General features: G+C 39.1%; 1 protein-coding gene across 3 annotated transcripts in view; it reads left to right on the top strand.

Moving 5' to 3' along the window:
* The window catches only part of IFFO2 (intermediate filament family orphan 2), a 50,674-nt gene that overhangs the window by 17,807 nt on the left and 17,958 nt on the right, over positions 1-14,909 (top strand). For all 3 annotated transcript variants that reach the window (XM_039509473.1, XM_039509472.1, XM_039509471.1), the window contains exon 2: positions 14,324-14,384. In XM_039509473.1, coding sequence (XP_039365407.1) covers positions 14,324-14,384 — 61 coding nt within the window. The remainder of the gene's footprint in view (positions 1-14,323; positions 14,385-14,909) is intronic.

Raw genomic sequence — 14,909 nt, 5'->3', positions numbered from 1 at the left:
GTTTTTATTCCTATAGTAAATTTAACCCTAAATCAGACTCTTTAAACTACTATGCTTCCCTTTGGTATTTGAGGAAAATCCACGATCTTTGAAAGTTAACTCCCATGGACAAGTTGAGAGCTTAGAATGTTGAATTTCAAGGAAAATCAAACTTTTTAAAAAGCAAAAGTGTTCTTAGGGCAGGTCATTAGTTTAGTTTAGTTTTTAATTCTAGTCTAGGCTGATAGGAGCTGAAAATCTTCTCTGATTGTGGCCTACTTAAGAGGACTGCTGAAAGACTCTTTCGTAGTGGGTATCTGCATAATGATGGAATTGTAGATATTCAAGTCACAACTGGCATTGTTTGTTAATCTTACTACCCCTAAGGTAGTACTTGAGCCACAGAAGCTCATGCGATTTCTTATTTCTGAACAGTTCCTGGAGCACCATGGTGACCCTCCCCCCGGAGTTGCATTCAGTCCCTAGCCTACATTGATACATAAACCATTCATAAACTTAACACAGTATGGTCCCCAAAGATATTGCATGGGATTGGAATATCTGTCACAATTGCATCTTCTGTTTGTTGTTTTGTCACTGATAAACTGAGCATGGAAATATTCACTGTTTAACTCGTGTAAGCATCTTAATTTTTATTCACTTCTAATTTGTTTAAATATTTCAGAAAATTTAAAAATGTGCTGTTTTTTTCTGCTCTATTCTATTAAGCTGTAGCCCATAGTTTTTCCAGCAATGATGAGGGTACCAGAGATGAGCTGTCAAAGTGAATCACGTGGCATTACCAGGGCACTATGATAATAGCCTACTGTATTCCACAGTACCTACTAATCAAGCAAAAACAGCGAGGAGTCCTTGTGGCACCTTAGAGACTAACAAATTTATTTGGGCATAAGCTTTTGTGGGTTAAAACCCACTTCATCAGATGCATGGAGTGGAAAATACAGTAGCAGCTTCCTTTCTGCCTATGCTGGGCCTCTAAAAGCTTGTTTCAAGTGACCTTTCAGTGTAGGAGGTCTTAATTCAGAAATTCTCACACATTAACACTTGCAGGCAGATCATTTCCATATGTTGGATGCTCCAAGGGATTTCAGATGTCAGGTGTTCATCTGCACAGTTTCAAGCGGAATGCCCCAAGGGTCAGTCCTGGGGCTGGTTTTCTTCAATATCTTTATTAATGATGTCAAGTATCAGAGGGGTAGCCGTGTTAGTCTGGATCTGTTAGTCTTGCATCTGAAGAAGTGGGTATTCACCCACGAAAGCTCATGCTGCAGAACGTCTGTTAGTCTATAAGGTGCCACAGGATTCTTTGTTGCTTTTATTAATGATCTGGAGGATGGCATGGACTGCACTCTCAGCAAGTTTGCAGATGACACTAAACTGGGAGAAGAGGATACGCTGGAGAGTAGGGATGGGATAGGATACAGAAGGACCTAGACAAATTAGACGATTGGGCCAAAAGAAACCTGATGAGGTTCAACAAGGACAAGTGCATAGTCCTGCACTTAGGACGGAAGAATCCCATGCACTGCTACAGGCTAGGGACCGAATGGCTAGGCAGCAGTTCTGCAGAAAAGTACCTAGGGGTTACAGTGGACAAGAAGTTGGATATGAGTTGACAGTGTGCCTTCGTTGTCAAGAAGGCTAACGGCATTTTGGGCTGTATAAGTAGGGGCATTGCCAGCAGATCGAGGAACGTGATCATTCCCCTCTATTTGACATTGGTGAGGCTTCATCTGGAGTATTGTGTCTAGTTTTGGGCCCCACACTACAAGAAGGATGTGGAAAAATTGGAGAGAGTCCAGTGGAGGGCAACAAAAATGGTTGGGGGCTGGAGCATATGACTGAGGAGAGGCTGAGGGAACTGGGATTGTTTAGTCTGCAGAAGAGAAGACTGAGGGAGGATTGGTTTCAACTACCTGAAAGGGGGTTCCAAAGAAGATGGATCTAGACTGTTCTCAGTGGTACCAGATGACAGAACAGAGAGTAATGGTCTCAAGTTGCAGTGGGGGAGGCTTAGGTTGGATTTTAGGAAAAACTGTTTCACTAGGAGGGTGTTGAAGCACTGGAATGGGTTACCTAGGGAGGTGGTGGAATCTCCTTCCTTAGGGGCTTTTAAGGTCTGGCTTGACAAAGCCCTGGCTGAGATGATTTAGTTGGGAATTGGTCCTGCTTTGAGCAGGGGGTTGGACTAGATGACCTCCTGAGGTACCTTCCAACCCTGATATTCTATTATTCTATTTTCCTAAGAAGGTTAACAAACCCATCTGGATCGATGGCCTGCTCTGTCTGAAAGAATCCAGCCAACAGGTCACTATTCATTCAAACTTGAGAGACTTCAGTACTATTAGTACTGCTAATAATTCCAGCATGTCCCTTAATGTCCAGGCTGTCAGCGTTACTATTTTGTGCTGAGAAGTAAATACAGCATCTTACAGAAAGTAATATCAAGCTATATTACAGAAAAAGGTTTTGGGTGCACAGATCTGCAATGTCTTGCATTGCATTGGGAGGTGGGGTGGAGGAAATCACATGTAGCTAATTTATGACTACTGTACTTAAACGTTTATCGTTATCAGTGGTATAGTTTCAGTACCCACAGTTGGACAGTGTCTTATCACCAGGATTTACACTTTATTAATCAAAACTCTTATTTTACTGACATGAAACAAATAATTTTCATAGGAACAGCACAATTGTTTAGGTGTGGAGAGGAATTACTTTAGAAAAAATTGCCATAGATCTCTTTAAAATAGAGGCCCTCCTCCTTCATATTCCGCTGCACTAGTTGATCTCAGACATAACTACATTGAAATGAACAGATGTCACAGCATTACATATAACATTTGGTTAAGTGCTATATACAGAGAACTCTTGCCATCTGGTCTACTCAAAACAAAGGTTGGTGTCTTGGCTTCCCACTGATTTGAGACATGTACATATATTCCTTAGCATACTTAAAATGAACTCACCTAGCTTTGTCTCCGTTTTGCTACAGAGAATCCTGTGAAATGGTAGGAAGAGGGGGACAGGAAAGAAATTCAATACACTCTGAGTAGCTTTCCCAGACCTGAAGAACTCTGTGTAAGCTCAAAAGCTTCTCTCTTTTTTTACCAACAGAAGTAGATTCGATAAAAGATAATACTTCACATACCTTCTTTCTCTAATACACCAGTAAATGAGTCTAGTAAAATCTGTTTGCAGAGGTTCTGTGTTCATTCTATAAGAATAATTAAGAACAATTATTCCCAATACATAAGTTATAAAATTTTGAGAAAATAAAAGCTTTCCCGGAGAACAAGAGTTTGCTTTAAGTCAGTTGGTAGTTGAGGCATTTACAGTCATGATCTGAATGCAAGTTGACATAGAATCCCTGAACTAAGTAGCTGTTAAAAAATAAAGGAGACTAGGATCTGTGAATTTGGTCTCTTGCTAAAACTAGAGGCCAGCAATATAGACTGCTTGACGGCTTCATAAGTTACCCATTACTACAGTATGGTGCTCAGCCAACATAAGGGATTGATTTCATGACCTTCATTCTAGAAAGCACTATTGTTTCAAATTAAATTGCTATTGCTTTTGTCTCCTGCTGTGAGAATCTATCATAGATGCTAACAATCATGAATTTGTTGGTAAATTAAGACTTTTCAGTTTTCTCAGCTGACTTTGTCACAAAGCTGAATATAACTTGACTTATTTCAGATATCAGTCTTAAACTTGAACAGTGCAAACTCCTTTTCAGCAAGTTCTCTCTCCACTTCTTTTTTCTTTAAAAAATTGTCAAAAATATTGCTGAGACCCTGTAGTACATACAACAAACCGGCTGTCCTACATTGTACCAAAAAGCCTTCTTGAGTAAGCAGTTACATCTTAAATGACTGGATTCACTTCCCTCTTGTGCTGGAAGAATCCAGGTTCCTTTCTGTATGGAAAGGGACAGATCATCCCTGATGTTACTTCATCGGATTACCATAAAGTTCCTTTGTTTTCATACCTGAATATCTGTTACACCTATTAAAGCTATTGGAAAGAGCATATCATGCATGAGACATTCATGTAGTTTTAAAATAGCTTGAAATAATTTAATTAGTTATGAACCTTACCCATAAGCCATTATTGATGGGTGTTTTTTGCTTGTTAAAAGCATCAATATTTTATTTTAAAGAATGCACCCAAGACTTTTACTTCTATGTGACATTAAAGCTCTGATAACCTTTGACATTGCTCTCCATATGCTTTATGGAAGTATGCTTATGAATATGATGTAACTGGAATATGCTTTATGCAAAAGGTCTCTTGTAAGGTGGTATAACAAGGGTTATAAACTACTGAATATGTTCCTCTTATTTGTATGCATGTATCATTCTTGTATCTGAAGCTAGAAATATGAAGTATAACTCTGAGGTCCTACTGTAATTATGGAAAAAGTGGGCCATTAATGGTGGTTTAGAATCTTGATGGCTCCCAGTGACTAGGACAAGGTGGTTGTAAATGGTTTATTTACCTGCAAGCCTTCCTGTGTATGTGTGGGCCAACCCAGGAAGAACAGAGTCTAGGGGTTCTTACATTGACGTGACCATGTCACATGATACTGGAATCTATCTTAAATCTGGTACTTTTCCATTCAGAAGGAGGGGTGGGGACCCAGAGAGACACAAGATTCCCACTTTGTGCCAAAGCTATAAAAGGGGGTGGAGCAGGACAAAGGGGGCTGCCAGTCATAAGAACTCCCCTGCTTACCACCTGAGATGTCAACTAGACTTAACAAGTACTGTACCGGGGAGAGGATTGGGCCCAGACTAGGAAGGAGTCTAGTCTGTGAAAGAAACTTATTGAAACATCTGAGGGTGAGATTATCTGTAATCAGTTTCTTAATGTATTAGGCTTAGACGTGCGTGTTTTGCTTTATTTTGCTTGGTGACTTTGTTCTGTCTGTTACTTGAAACCACTTAAATCCTACTTTTTATACTTAATAAAATCACTTTTGATTATTGATAAACCCAGAGTAAGGGATTAATACCTGGGAGAGCAAACAGCTGTGCATATCTCTCTCTGTGTTATAGAGGGTGGACAATTTACGAATTTGCCCTGTATAAGCTTTATACAGAGTAAAGCTGTTTTGTTTTGGGGTTTGGAACCCATTGGGAACCGGGTGTCTGGGTGCTGAAGATTGGAAACAGCTCAGCAGGTTACCTGTTAAGTCTGCAGCTTTGGGGGCATGGACCAGACCCTGGGTCTGTGTTACAGCAGGCTAGTGTGTCTAGCTGAACAAGGGAGCGTTCTAGAGTCCCAAGCTGGCAGGGAAAACGGCTCCGAGGTAATTTTCAGCATATCAGGTGACAGTCCCAAGGGAGTCTCTGTGACTGAACCCGTCACAACCTTATGCTAGGGTTCTTCTCAGGAACAAGCTGTTGGCAGAAGCAAAACCTGACAGCTTCACTGGAAGAAATTTTTATTGTTCCAATGACAAGGTGTGGAAGCATTTTTCCACGTAAATTTAATCACAATACATATTTGCCCAATGTTTTACAAAGTGGTAAGTTTATATTTAACAGCTCATGCCCAAGGAATTCCTGGTGTTCAAAGGTCTGCATTGTAGTATAAATAGAGCACGTGTCTCAAACATGCTTTTATATTGTCTTTAGTAGGTGGTTTTTGTTTGCTTTTTTTACACCACAGTAAACTCTTACCACACAACATCCTGTGTCTTATCTACTGAGCTTACTCCACAACAGCCCTCTGGACTCATTATGTGTTAAAACAAGGCCAGATGATTTCTAAAACCTGATAGACTGAGAAATTGCATGGTTTAAGTATGGAGAAAGCCCTTATTGCCAGTACTTGTTAAAATTTCCACCAAAAATAGGATGTCCTTTCTTCGCTCACATGGGAACAAAATGCAGAGGGTTCTGCTCTGTTCTGAGTTGATCTAATTTGCTACAACCTCCTGTACAGTCTTTCAATGGAGAGCACCAATGCGCGTTTAGTGCTGCATGTCCAAACTGAATATGGACTAGTAAAATTGACTTAAAAAAGTATCAACAGATACTGGTGAATCTGAGCAAAGGGAAATGGGTCCTGAATGAGCAAAGGAATCTCTTAATGATTGCTTCCCATTTAGAAAAGGTATATCTGCATTTGTACCAAAACACATTTACTGGGTTTTAGCTCTGAGGATATAAATTAATCTCTCTCTTTTTAACACAGAAACCAATTACACATGAATGCTGGCCACAATAGTCTGATGTTTTGGGAATATGTTGTTGAGATGACCAATTCCTTGGCTAACAGGTTTGTTGTTTGGGTGGGAAAGATGCAGTTGAGAAGTTGTAAGCCACAGATAACAGCACAGCATTCTTGAATGAAGTTATGTTAGAGCCAGGCTTCATGGAATCAGACATTCAAATATGGGTCAGTTTCCTGTCCTGCGGATCTTGCAATATAAGTAGGGGTTTAATAACAGAGACAGCACTCTGAGGTGTAATATTACACTTCAATCTTATTTTAACGAAATACATTACAAAGCCACACTAAGTCTTTTGTAAACAACAAATACTTGTGTTTTGACAAAATGCATCTTTTGTTGCAATATCCTTGAGTCCTCAATATTGTTTGCTAATTGCTAATTCAGACTTACCTGCGATGTATGTCCCTAGTCACTGCAATGAGTTGGTGGGATTCTGGTGTTCATCTTATACACAGGTTCTTCCCCTGACCTGCCTACAAATATGGGGTTCAGTATGGGGCAGGATTTGTGTTACACGGGAACTAGGATGCTGCAAACTCTTAAAGGGGCGGGGGGGGGGGGGAAGAATTTATACACTTCCATGTTAGAAAATTTGACCAAGAGATCTTGATCTTTCCACCTGCTGAAGTACATTCTCCTCATAAGCAGGGGCATCCTCTATCAGAAGTAGTATCATCAATGGTCTTTCTCTTACCAAACATGAGATTTGAAACTGGATTCTTTGTATGGCAGCATGGATGCTACTCCTGGGGCAATATGCCAATTAGAATGAAATCAGTGCATCATAACCACAATTATAAACCATGATGGCAATATCTAGATATCACTGGATAGATGTGGGGAGACTAGATTAATGGGCATGTTACTACAGATCCAAACATGAGATTACTATGAGTAATCTCAAACAATTAAATTGGTTGGGCTTGAGCATGCAAAAACATCAAATCTCATGCCAACATTAGTGAATGGTGGGGCACGCCCTGCCCGTCAGAATACACCTAAACAAAATATGGGCGTCAAACCACAAAAGAACAAGTGATGTTGCCACGAGAGCAAAAAAACGTGTCTCTAACCCGTGATTGCAGAACATCTAAGGTATAATTAACTGAGCCTGGCATAGAATGCACATATTTTCCCATCTTTGTCCTTACAGGTAGGGCACATCAGAGGACGCATCTTAGATGCTTCACATACAAAGGATGAGCAGTACTAGGTGTGTCTCACATACCCAAATGAAATACTGACATCTTTGAGTTTTAGTTTTTTTTCTGTCTTTGTGTGCTTCCTGTCCTGTGAAATGGTTTGACACTTAAACACTTAAGTTAGGGTTAACCGGCGTTTGCAGCCAGTATTTCCATTGGTAGCATATTGATAGTGTTCAGGTGAACTCTCGTGCTTTGAAGAGATGTTCTTTTGAGTGTTGTCATGTACCATGACAACAAGAAAGCATAGCAATAATCAAGCTCAAGCAAACCTCCTGTGTGGTACCTGATAGAGATGGAAAGATGGAGGGAAAACCTCAAGAGTACCATAGGAAGAGGTTCTTTTGTCTTCACAACATCTACAGCAGTGTTTCTTTGCTACATTTGTTCATAATATTTTTTCTTTGAAATTCTTTTGATAAAATAGGAATCCTCATTTAATGGTGTATAAAGAGTACTTCATTATCTTTTTTGGCAGTTAAGGAGTTGCTAATGTGGTTCAGACATAACTTCTGGCTTATCAACATGCTGAGCTCTTTTGACAGTCTGGCTCTAAATGGCAATTTCCCCCACCACTCAGAATCATACCTAAACTTTAAATGCTCATACTGGTAAAGAGATGGTGCAAGATCATGTTGCTTAGCCTCGGTGATGGAGTGGGAAGCTGGTTTAGTTGTGAATTGTCTGTCAATAAGAATTCAGTATAGATGTCTCAGTTGAGTTCCAATGAATGTTATGAGTAGTGGAAGCTTAAAGAAATTTACACCTGGGTACTATCAAATTTCCTTGTAATCTCCACCCATTTTCTTTTGAATAGCAACTCATCTAAGTGTTGATGATCTCTTGTGTACTGTTCCATTTTCTAAGGAAACATGGGAGTTTGAAATGTGATTCAGCTGTACTACAAAAGCAGAGTTAGTCCTTGCAAGGCTATTCAGCATCCTTCTATCTTGTTAGTTCAAGGTCTCATACGCTAGCTACTTTCTCTCTTTAAAAGGTACACAGTTCTTCCCTTTGTGCCAAGCTATGTAAAATACTTAATCACATGATTGCAGAGGCAGTTTGAGGCCTGAAACTGCAGTGATTGAATACAGTTGGAATGTAATGTTGCATCTGGAAAAATGGAAATGTATCCTGAGTTTTATCTTGACTGGCCTTTCATGTTCTAATAACTATAATATAAGCCTGTGAATCTAGAAGGTAGTCATAACATTTAAATAGTCAGTGCTGAAATTGCCCTTTCTGAATTTTATTTTTAAAAACAATCCTAGTAACCTTGGTGTAGGCTAGCAAAAGCCTTTTCTTAGTCTGTACATTCAGGCTGGCAATATCTGCCTCTCCAGCTCTGAAAGCTACTTTGGCTGCATCTGGAAATTGTAGGAATTGATGTTTGAGCCCAGAAATAGCTATATCAGAGACTAGTAGAAGCAGCTGTCTAGTTAATATCCTGCAGCACAAATATGAGGACTGCTGTTTTCAGCCTGGTAGCCTGTACAGTCACTTTCCTTCTGTGCATTATTGTTCTGGTAATTCCTGTCACCTCTATTTCTTCAGAGCGGCAAACATCACTGCTCCAATGGGAAGAGCTGATCTGGTTTCCCGTTATAGTCCTGCCAGGAAACTACAGGCCTTCATTTATGCTGCAGGGGTGATGCTGATTAAGCAGGCTGGCTTTCTCTCTCCTTGGAGGAGAGGGAAGGAAGCAACATATGTGTTGAAGTGCTACAGAAGCATCTTCATAGGTCTCTAACAGCAGCACCACTTACATGCAGAGCTTATCAGGTTGCTTAGAAGCAGAGGATTTTTAAGGGATCTGAAACGTGCTGTGGTTGACTTGCAGGTCAGCTCTTGGAAGAAAAATTGAGTGGGCAGAAATTGGCTAGCCTAAAATTCTGTAGTCTTGCTTAGTACATGTTTCATATGTCTGTGCCAATGCACAGTAGTTAGCATCTTCCCAAGGGTATGCCGTCTTTTTCTTTGCTTATTGCAATACTCGAATGTACAGTAGCAGCAATTGCCTTTAAAATACTTGTGTTACTGCAAATATAGGATGATAGTGTCAAAAAAAAATCTATTATCTAATTTGCTTGGAAGCATTAAGGGAAGATTCAGTCTTCAATTCAATCCTCATTCTTCTCTCCCCACTCCTTCCATTTTTCTCCCTCTTGCCCCAAAAAACAAGTCTCCAGAGGTTTGTGTTAAGAGTGGTGGGGAAAATGAAGACTGATTTATTTTGTTTGTTTGTTTTTCTCCAGATGTCAACTTGGTGACTTCATTTTTCCAGGTGTTACATGAGACAAGTCAGCCTGGCAGTAGGGAATGCATTCTGAAACTGAGAACAAGTTGACTTTATTGACCAGTGATTTATGATGGGGGACCCTGATTTATTATCAGTCTAATGTAATTCCTGGTTTACTTTCAGAAGAAAACTTAACTTAATTTTAGATTAAAATTACCACCATATTTAAAAGGCCCAGGTTTCTTTTTCCATTGGAGAAATGAAGAAATATATGCTGAGAACATAATTTTAATCTATTATTTAAAAGATGGCACCCTTCTTCCACTCTCCACAAAAATTATCTTTGCTTTCTACTTAAAGGAACTGGGGCTTTATGCTTCTTTTCTATGAAATGCAGTTAAATTATGGCATAAGGATGGAAAAACTAAACCGGTGGAACTGAATGGAATAATGGAAGTTAATGCTGTTACCACGTAGGCTGTGCATAGATTCCGAATGATAATTTTGACAGTTTTCCAGAGTGACTGAAGTGTTTGGGGTGGAAGCTGAAGCATTTTGCTTGCTTTTGACTTACAACTAGTAAAAATATATGGATGTAATATTTACTAAAAATTTTCCCACAGAGCTGTGTTGTGTGTTTGGGCATGGATGCAAATAATGGGTTAAATCTCTTCACCTAAATAGAATTAGCATTCAACATTTCAGCATTTAAGTAATACATTTCAGAGCTCTCTTGAGACGGCGCACTGCAGTTTTCCTAATATCTAGTTACGCTATCTTGCATTCACAACTGACAGCGTGCTGGCAGCAATGCAGTATGAATGACTAAAACCATATGACACATCCTCAATGTAGCAGAAGGGGACCATATTGCATGTAGTGAATTTAATATTAAGCAGTCAGTTACAGTCCAGAAGGTGAGATTGGCCAAATGAGGTTTGAAAAATAAGGATGCTACTTGTACATGTGACTAGCAGCCTAAATGCAGATAGGACATTGGAAATGAAAGCTAAAATATTTGTGGCAAATACAGATTTCAGCCTAAATATTTCAGATTGTTTGGCAGTAAATAATTGGCAGAGAAAAGACACTGGTAATATCTTTCCGTACCACTTTAGCATTCAGTTACATATTGGAGAGTTGACGTAATGCTACCATGCCAAGTATCTCTGCCCTGCAGTGGCGAGGGAACAGTAAATGCGGTCAGCCTGTCATATTGTAATGCACTAGTGCAGGGCCTAGTCAACGCTGCTGCTACTGTATTAGGATATGATAAATTCAGGTGCCGCTAGTCATGGATTAAGACCGAGAATTGCAGCACACCCACAGCTGCCTTTGTTCTTCCCTGCTGAAATGATCCTTTGGCATTCAACTGCATTTGAAATGCAAACTTATTGCAGTCTGTGGGCGGGGGGGGGGGGTATTGGGGCTTATGATACACTCTGTGAATTTAGAATTGTTTAATGTGTCACAATCGTCCCATAAAATCCAGTCACTTTACTAGGTTTCTTTTATAAACTTGAAAATATGGTGAAATTATTCCTATTGGAAGATTTAACACTGTGCTGGCAAGATTATGAAATTGACCCAGAAAATGCACTCTTTCCTCTCCTTTCAACATTCTTAATCCTATCATATTTGGATTAAAATAAATATTTTTTGGGGGTAGACCTCCATATCTGTGACTTGCATCTTCAAATTTAGCTGTAAAACTATTTGTCTGAGTGTGAACAAAAATAACATACCTTGTTATAATTAGAGATTATAGGAGTGCTTTTAATTGTCATTTGGTAGACTGTATTTACTGGATTAGTGCAGGCAAATTTCTTAATGGCAGTGATCAGTCATACTCTGTAACTAGCCTTTCAAATTCCCAGGCTCTGTAAGGGTATTTGTTGAGTGAAAGGTCTGCGCAGATTTTGTGACCTGCTGCATTCCAAAGGTTTACATAACGGAAACTTTCTGTTGGCTGTTTAGCTGACTGAGTCAGTGGACCCTGGTTCCTTTTAACTGCTGGTACCAGAAGCCAAGCTTCTGTTAAACTATAAAAAGAAGCTTTCTTCTAAATGGGAGAATCCCTTGTTGCCTGATGAAGCTACTGTTTCTTGGGGTTCAATTGGCTTTAGTGAGCTGGGAATGCGTCAGTTTTTTTTTCCAGAGATAAAGCTTTGGCTTTTATTAAACTTGAGTGAATGACTGTCTGTAGGAATGTTTCTCTTCAAGAATAGTTGCACAAGCTTGGCCTAAGAAAGGTGATGGACAACAATCTTGTACATGTTAAAATCCACTGAAGAAACCTTGTTGCCATCCTCTTTAGAATTTACCTTGTATAATTCTACAATACTTTGTTCACCACATATAGTTTTCCATGTGTGAAGGGAAGATGATTGCCAGATATTTTCACACTAATCCAATGATGGATTCATAATTCAACAATGTTAAACTAAAGTGTCAATTATAAATTGCAAGGATTAAATCTATTACCATACTTTGGCATATATTCTTAAAGGGGCACGGTCTTTAATAATTTTTTTAAATGCCTTAATGTTTATAAATAGCACATCAAAATAGGATGTTTCATAGAGCATTTGAAAGTTTAGTAGGTACTCTGTTTAAAAATAAATTCTTAATTTAAAAAGACTGTTCAAAGAGCATAACATAATAACATTTAATAAAACTGATTACAAAATTTTTTTTACTCATCTCTCGATAGATGGAAATATAATCAGTGTTTAGTTAATTTCAATTCCTGGTTCTTCTAGTTAGTCCAGTGTTAGAGTAAGGGTTGCATATATTGCAAGGAAGGTATAGCAAATCATGTAATGCTGCAGATATGCATTATGGGTTTTTTTGGAGAAGATGGGATTCTATTTCTGGACTGATGGGTATTGGTTTACAACTGTTTCTCCTGGCCTGTGTTCCTGTCAGTATTAGACCAGACTTGTTTGCTGGTAACCTGGAAGAAAGAACATAAAACCATGCAGTTAAGTCATGAACCTTAAGACTTAAGAAAATTGAGGAGGTGATTCAGAGTGATTTGAATAGAATAGGAACACAATGTAGATGAGTGGCAAGGATAAATGAGAAAACCTGGAAATTCTGATGGTAAGCCTGTTGGTGGAGTACTTACCACCAATACCATACTTCTGCTATATGATAAATATGGGAAAACTATTGGTGGCCATCAAGAATGATACAGGGGCTTAAAGGAGAATAATCTTAATAAAAAGAGATGGAAGCTGAGGGGAAATCTTGGAAAAGAAATGAGGGGAACATTGAAGTCCAGAACACTCAAACGGGAGACAGGTGCTAAAAAGCTATCTAACTCCGTTCATACCTCCTTTTGGTTTATGGTGGACATCAGCTCAAAGGACAGTGAATATTAAGCTAGCACCAATAAACTTTTTAAAAAGAAGTGAAACAGCCTCACAAGATTTTCTTCAAAAATCTGCTAATGGAAAGGGTTGGATCCGGGCCTGATGACCGACTTCTTGGCATCTTTCCTTTCTTCTATTTCAGTGGTTCTGCTCTATTTTTTCTTGCTGACCTCCCTCGCATCTCATGTTCAATTATTTTTGTCAGACATGTCGGCAAACAGCAGTATTTTCAGACTTATGAACTGCTGCTTTTATTGAACAGGCCTGAAGTTTCACAGATTAGATCTATAAATGTACATGAAGAAATATTCATTTTGTATATATTTACACTCAATGTCGCTCATCCTAAATTGGTCCTATTCACTGGCATTAATGCCTATTTAAAATATTAGCTGGTAAGAGGTAGCTTAAGCAGCTTAGTCTATTTTTGCCTAAGTTGGTCCATGATTTTAGCATTTTCCACATGTGGTAATGTTGTTAAACAATCTTCATCTCCTCTTCTCTCCTGGTGGACCAAATGCTCTGTCGCTTACCAGCTCCCCATTTCCTGTGCTTGGGGACTAGAGTTTTGAGTCATAAGCATGAGGTGCACTGATGAGATGGAATGTGTAAAAATCATCATTCGGGACTGTCCCTCCTTAAGATAGTGTTTTTAGAAATACTGTGTGCCCTGCAGTCTGAGACTGATGGAAAGTTATACCCTCCCTTAATGCCATCCTGGTTCCCACTATGGTTGTGCCTCTTGGTGTGCCAATAACAAGGCATATATGTCATGCATTCATACAGCATTCAAGGACACCCGTGCAGGATAGATACTCTGCTTGGAACTGTGCTTCTATGATGCAACTGGAATAAATATAGGCATTTGAAGATATTGTCATGAAGAAGGCTTATAACTAGTCCCTGGAGTTTATAGGGCTAAATACCAGAAGTAGCAAATTTGCTAACTTGTCTAGATTTTCAACCTATTGCTGCTTCAGTGGAAGTTTCCCATTTTTATACGTGTCGACATGCTACAGTCAAAGAATGAAACTAGTGTTAGCAGGTAAACTAATTTAAACTCTAATTGCTACTTTGAAAATTGGCAGTTTGAGTATGTGTGCGCACATGTGGCTGAGACTAAGGGAAGCTTTCCACTTGACACCTACAATAACTATCTAATCTTTTTATTACAAATGGTAAGGTAAAATCTTTGTGGCTGGAATAAACTGAATCAGAAATGTTGATCTAATCTCTGTCTGCAAATCTTTTTTTCTTTCAGATGGGAGGAGGAACTGGCAAAGCGAATGAGTCTGGAGTCTATGGTGGAAACCCTGCAAGAGGTGGGTTTTGAGTGGGATCTGGACTTCCTTAGTACTGACCACCATTCGTCCAACTCTTGAGCTAGAATACTTCATAGTATAGGTTTTTCCCCTTTAATCTGGTAATTTAAAATTAATATTTTGTTTGGATTAATTACTCTTTGATCCTAAGAGTCTTGAGCCCTTGTAGTTATGGCAGCTGAATTACCTCCTGCTGGATAGAGCTGTTAAATATTTGAAACCTTAGGCTGCTTGATGTTGAATTTTATGACCGAAGCAGGAGGAGTGCCTTGATTCACCTAGTTCAGTCTTCAAGCAATGCATCTTTATTCTTCAGTATATGCAATAAATAGGATGTTAATCCTGTATCAGTTCTTTTGCAGAAGGCAATCTCTTAACTTAATGAAGGTAAAGGGTTGCTTCTTTGGAGTGTTCAGTTACTGTAGTCCAAGCCGTTAGCCTCTCATCATCATGAGAACCCTTCTTAATAGAACAAAACCAATCCCTGAATTGGGGTTCTCTTAACATCAGAAGTTCCTAGTGTTC

This window comes from Mauremys reevesii, linkage group 21, assembly GCF_016161935.1.
Source record: "Mauremys reevesii isolate NIE-2019 linkage group 21, ASM1616193v1, whole genome shotgun sequence".
NCBI classification, from domain to species: Eukaryota; Metazoa; Chordata; order Testudines; family Geoemydidae; genus Mauremys; species Mauremys reevesii.
The sequence above is the reverse complement of the archived record's forward strand: the minus strand, read 5'-3'. Positions and strand labels throughout refer to the sequence as shown.